Source organism: Cryptotermes secundus, unplaced genomic scaffold (genome assembly GCF_002891405.2).
Source record: "Cryptotermes secundus unplaced genomic scaffold, Csec_1.0 scaffold790, whole genome shotgun sequence".
Lineage (NCBI taxonomy): Eukaryota > Metazoa > Arthropoda > Insecta > Blattodea > Kalotermitidae > Cryptotermes > Cryptotermes secundus.
The window spans coordinates 222952-229116 of record NW_019744127.1 but is presented as its reverse complement, the minus strand read 5'-3'; the positions used below and the strand labels follow the sequence as shown (position 1 = coordinate 229116).

The following is a 6165-nucleotide window of genomic DNA, read 5'->3' as shown; positions in this document are numbered from 1 at the left end:
GCACACTCTTTGTTCCTTCTGGTCGGCCATCTCACTAATCGCCAAAGGGTTGAAACAGGAACGCACACAACAGAGCACCACAGACAAACAACTTAACTCAGACCGACGCCAGCTCACTAACAGTCGCGGGAGACCCCCAGCTAACACCATCTAGCAGCACAACTCGTAACTACAAAGCATGCGCGCGCAACAGGTCGGTTCCGGTTATTTTTGGGTCCCCCTTCCTATTTTATATTCCAATGGTCACGCCAGATCTCCATTGAGCTGAGACCGCGCTGCAGTTTTCTAACAATGAAACCCTCCTTGCGATTTATCACATATAGAGAGGTGTCTTCTGCAAAGAGGGCCAGCTGAACACCATGTATTTTTTTGGGGGGATCATTTATGAACAAATTGAAAAGAGTTGGGGAAAGAACCTAACCTTGTGGCACTCCTGCTTGCTTTTCCCTTGAAGTTGACATTTCGCCTTCAACCGAAACTTTGAATTTACGTAGAGAAAGAAAGGACATAATAAGATTGGTCAAACTGTTCGAAAATAGCAATTTTGATAACTTATACAGCAAGCCTGAGTGCCAAATGGTATCAAAGACTTTTTCGGTGTCCTAAAACACCGCATCTGTAGACATTTTATTGTTGAAATTAAGAGTCACGTGGTCCGCCAGCCTCATATATTGCAATATCGTGCTGTGACGTGCACGAAAAACAAACTGGTTTGCGTTGAGCAGGCCTCTTTCTTCAACATGCTTTTGAAGGAATTTCAAAATTACTCTTTCGAATTGTTTTCCTGTCGTGGACAGGAAGCTGATCGAACGTGAAATTTAGGAACTTTCGTGTCTTTAGCGGGTTTAGGTAAAGTTATAATTTTTGTTTCCTTCCAAGTATTTGGAAATGAGTGAGAGGAAGACAGTGATTGAACAGATGAGTTAGGTATTCCAATGGTCGCCTTGGACGGTGCCTGAAGCATTCATTTGGGATGTCGTCAATTCCACAGTCTTTCCTCAATATCAAGCAATTTATCAATTTTTGCACGTCACGTGGTCTGATCCTTTGAGGGGGTTTGTCGTCTACCTTTTCGAGCAGAGCTTGAATTCCAGCATCCACTCTCCTTTCATGGTTATCGTCGCACAGGTCGTGTGGTGTGAACTGAATTTCCAAACAGTCGGCAGTTGCGCTGACTTTTTCGAAAGGGTGAAATTTAAGGCCAGAAGCACCATGAATAGAAGTTTGTGCCCTTGGTCCATCAATCTTCAGGAGGGATTTCTCAAAGGGCATATATGCAGAGGTGTGAATTTATCGTTACCTATTTTTGTTTCCCAAAGGTCAATTGCCATTTTTCAGGTAATTCGCTTGATTGATTTTGTGACCCAATGGACTACCGTCTTACACTCTGGATCCCTGGTTTCTTGCCACAATTTTCGTAGCCCCCGCTTATGTTTTAACAAAGGATCTAGACAAGCAAGATCTTTCTTTATGTCCGAAAGTGCAACTTTTCTTCTCGACAACCTGTATGACGAAGCAATAGAGACTGCAAAGACGCGTGCCGCTTTATCGGCTTCTACCCACGACTTGATTTCCAGTTTAGGTGATATTAACCTTTAACGTCCAAAGTGCTCCGATCGGACCATTGATGAGTATGGTCGTCGTGACCAAAGTACCCCGATTGGCCAGTCGGGCATTGAAACTCCACTAGTGGACGCGCGCCCACACGCCACTAGTAGAAGCGCATACACAGTCCTAAATATTTCTTTTTAAATGTAGCAATTACCAGACATACTTGAGTAAAACCCTAATTGAGGAATTAAAATGATTCCTAAGTGAACAACAACAAAAAAAGAGTATGCGTAAGAGTTATAGACAAATTCATCCAAGAGGCAGTATTTTTTGGCAGATTCTGCAGATCAATGTGTTAAAAATATACAGTAAAATTCGATGTACATACCTTCTGTTTTGTTATCTGCTATTGGCTGAAATAAAACTACAGTATTTGATTTCACTATGAAAGCGCAGAGAACTGACGGCATACTGTATCTCAGCCACGACGCTACTGTCTGTTCACGAACCTAGAAGGGGCAATAATTTCTTGCATCTATAACGGAATGTCTTAGCCCTGAAGAGGGGACCCCTCTAGCTTTTTCTTGAATAGCTATGCTTTCATTCTTCTGTCTTTTAGTCAAAAAATTCGAAAATCTGAAGAGTGTAACAAAGATTTGTAAATTGCCAGGAGAAGACAAAATGATTTTAATGCTTCCAACTGTTTTATGTGCACCAGGGTCTGCTATAATGTCAGGTGTCACAAGCAGAATTTATTTTATAATGCGGAACACCACTATGTAGAAATTGAAAACCATTGTTAGAGTAGGCATAAAAATTAAAAGAACAAAATTGAAAATAGTGTATAAACCTTCGTATGGAAATTTGCAAATCTTATGTTAGATTATGTGACACTGTGGTCTTTGATGATACAAACAAAGTCAATGTCATCCTTTTATCAAAATAATTGTGTTAGATACAGCATTTTTAAACACAATGCTTAAAATTGTTTAAGCGCCCTAACAGGAGCGGACATTTAATAGTCTGCCCTAGAAACGTCAACACCGGGTTTGTGAGCATTATATCTGAACGCTTATCTCCCACCATTACCTCAGTTTTATCAAAATATGTTGTTTAACATACTGTAGACTTCTGCATTATGACGTGGTCCCCTATGTATCAACGTGTCGGAGAATCATACTGCCTCCATCTTCACGGTATAAGAGCTTCACAGTCGTCATACACGTTTATCAAACGTGAGCTAGAACTTTGAGGAGAAGACACAGTTTAGATTGACTGACAATAAAATTCTAAAATTATTCGTAACAAAGAGACTAGAAATATACAACTTAAGATATTATAGAACAATGAACTTTCTGATAGGACATCTGATATTTTAAGAGTTGTATGAAATCAGTGGCCGGTCACGGTAGGCGAGTAGTCTGAGGAATGTACTGTTTTCGCTCTCTCGGAAGCCGGGATTGTGGGTTCGACTCCCACACAAGGCATGGATGTTTGGTGTATGCATGCTTTTATTCTGTGTTTGTATTGTCCTGTGCTTACGTAGAGGTGTTGCGATGAGCTGAGCATGAGTCTAAGGAGTCCTACCATCTTTAAAATGATCAAAATGGAAAAGAAAACCAAAAACCTGGACACCGCAAGGTATAAGAGGGACGGATTAAGCAGGTTCCCTAGCGAACTGAGAAGCCAGTATAATTTGCAATCAGATAGAGGGCTGCAGCTGTCCCAGTACTGAGGCAAATAAGTAGATGACATGTAGCTATCCGGTCAGTGAGTGGAAAGAGTGTGAGAGAGAGACAGAGAGAGAGAGAGAGAGAGAACCAGGAAGAGAAGAGACAAGGCACTGCACTTCCCTGGGGGGTCGTTTTTTTAAACTCAGAGCAGCAACGGGCATTTAAACGTGCACCAACAGCAAGCATTTAAATAAACGCCCCTAGTACTTGACCCTGGGATTTTATCCTCGGGTCTCTCGGGCCTGGTGTGGACTTCAGTTTCCTTGCAAGCATTTCTGAGGGGTTTCATTTATGTCTCCTTTGTCCGCGAAATTCCTCAGGTTCTTTTTCTTCCAGCAGAAGCGACTCTCGCATTTCCGTATAGATTGCAGCATACAGGTGAAGAATGGCTGTTAAGAGAGCCTTGCCATCGAGGTGCTTACAGAGCACTGTACTCATGGCCTCAAATTTTGTTATTAGTTGATTCCATACTGCGCCGTTTCCATTTATGGATGGCGATGTATAGATAAGCTGCCCTATTGTGGGCAAGCAAGTATATTTCCCCCTGGCAGTCAGGATTGTTTGTTGTTAAGACTTTGTGGTTCTTCTTCTTCTTATCAAATATTCAGAACATTTTTGTTGTAATGATTTTGTATGACTTCTGCTTGTTGCCTGCATAATTATGTTATGTGATCATATACGTATGGGATTTTGAATGCCAAGTGCAAATCGCTGACCACTGTGCGCCTTGGAAAATTGCCAATGGTGCGGAGAACCTTGTTTTGCAGGCGCTGTAATTTCACTAAATGGGTATCTGATGCAAACTCCCAAGCGGGACTAGCATAAGTCATTAGTCATTACAGAACTAATTAGAGATTTGTGGAGGGTCAGTCAAATGTTAGCGCTCAATCGCTCAATTTTAATTATGGAATATACTCTAATGAATATTCTGAAGGCCTTGGCTTCGATCATTTCTATGTGTAATCTCCATGTAACTATCTTATCGAAGATCACACTTAGATATTTTGCACTATTAACAAATGGAATATCTCGTCCATTTAAAGTAAGACAAAACTCAGGCGGTCGACACCCACGAGAGAAGTAGACCCCCGAGTCTTATCTTCATTAATTTTTATATTCCAGCGCTCACACCAGGTCTCCCTTGAGCTGAGACCGCGCTGGACGTTTCTAACAATAAAACTCTCTTTGGGATCTGTTCCATATAGACAGGTGTCGTTCGAAAAGAGGGCCAGGTGAACACAATGTGTTTGGGGGGCATCATTTATATACAAGTTGAAAAGAGTAGGGGAAAGAACACAACTTTATGACACAAAGAAAGGACCCAATAAGCTTGGTCAAACAGTTAGAGAATTACAATTTTGATAACTTATACAGCAAGCCTGAGTGCGAAGTGATATCAAAGGCTTTTCAATGTCCAAGAACAATCCAGCTGTAGACATTTTATTGTTGAAATTAAGGGTCACGTGATCCGCAAGCCTCATACATTGCAATGTCGTGCTGTGAAGTGGAACAAAACTAAACTGGCTTGCGTTGAGCAGGCCTCTTCTTCAACAGTTTACGGAGGAATTTCAAAATTACTTCCAGAATAGTTTGCTTGTCGTTGACTGGAGGCTGATGGGACGTAAATTTTGAGGGAATTTCGGGTCTTTACATGGTTTAGATAAAGTTATTATTTTTGTTTCCTTCCAAGTATTTGGAAAATGAGATAGCCGACCAAAGTGTCACTCTGTCAGCTTGAACACCTGATAAAAGCAGTATTAGTCATTCTCTACCAACAAGCATCTTAAAGTTTTTAGAAACCTTTGCTGTCACCACTTATATACTGGTACATTAGACAGTCTCAATGCAATTCGTCATTCTACAATCCACCCTAATCCATGATTTCACTGCTCAATATATTACAGGAAACTCTTTGATATCTGGTGCCCAAACAACCAGAATTCTGATTCAACCGGAAATATTTCAACCATCGTTCATAGTTATCGTCACACAAATCATGCTAAGTGATATGAATTTCCAAACACTCAGGAATTGCGTTGGGTTTTTCGGAAGGAGGAAACTTAAGTCCTGAAGATGAATAGCAGTCGGTGAACTTGGTCCATTTCTCTTGAAAAGGGATTTCGCAGTTGGCCATACACACTGAGGTGTGACTTCAGCGTTACGTATTTTTGTTTCCCACCGTTCAAGGACCTGTTTTTGGGTCATTTACCTGATTGATTTTGTGACCCAATTGACTGCCGTTTTACACGCTGGATCCGTGGTTTCTTGCCACAATTTTCGTATCCTCTGCTTATGTTTTAGCAAATGATCTAGACCAGGAAGATCGTTGTTTATGTCCGAGAGTGTAACCTTAATTGTCGACAACTTATGTGCCGTAGCAATAGAGGTTACAACGTCGCGTGCCTCTTTATCGGTTTATACCCCCGACTTAATTTCTAGTTTAGGAGATATTAGATCAGAAGCGAGGCTTTGAAACCGCTCCCAATCTGTAAATTTTTCAATGGGTTCCGCAAGATTCCTAATTTTAACGTGGTCCAGTATGTGGAATACTATTGGTAAGTGATCTGTGAATAAGTGAGTTAGGTGAACCAATGGTCGCCTTGGAAGGTGACTGAGGCATTCATTTGGGATGCCGTCAATTCCACAGGCCTTTTTTAATTTCAGGGATTTTATTAATTTTTAACGTCACATGGTCTGATCCTTAGAGGGGGGTTTTCATCCAAGGCTTCAACCAGAGCTTGAATTCTAGCCTCCACCCGCTGTTCATGGTTTTCGTCGCACAGGTCATGTGGCGTGAACCGAGTTTCCAAACAGTCGGCAATTTCATTGGCTTTCTCAGACGGATGAAATTTTAGGCCAGAAGAACCATGAATAGCAGTTG

The 6165-nt window shown here is 41.3% G+C and overlaps 1 protein-coding gene across 1 annotated transcript in view; it reads right to left on the bottom strand.

Moving 5' to 3' along the window:
• Positions 1-5005: 5005 nt before the first annotated feature.
• LOC111874531 overlaps positions 5006-6165 on the bottom strand; it is a 154487-nt gene continuing 153327 nt past the window's right edge. Inside the window, exon 3 of the mRNA XM_023870105.2 lies at positions 5006-5026. Within this exon, the coding sequence (XP_023725873.1) occupies positions 5006-5026 (21 nt within the window). The remainder of the gene's footprint in view (positions 5027-6165) is intronic.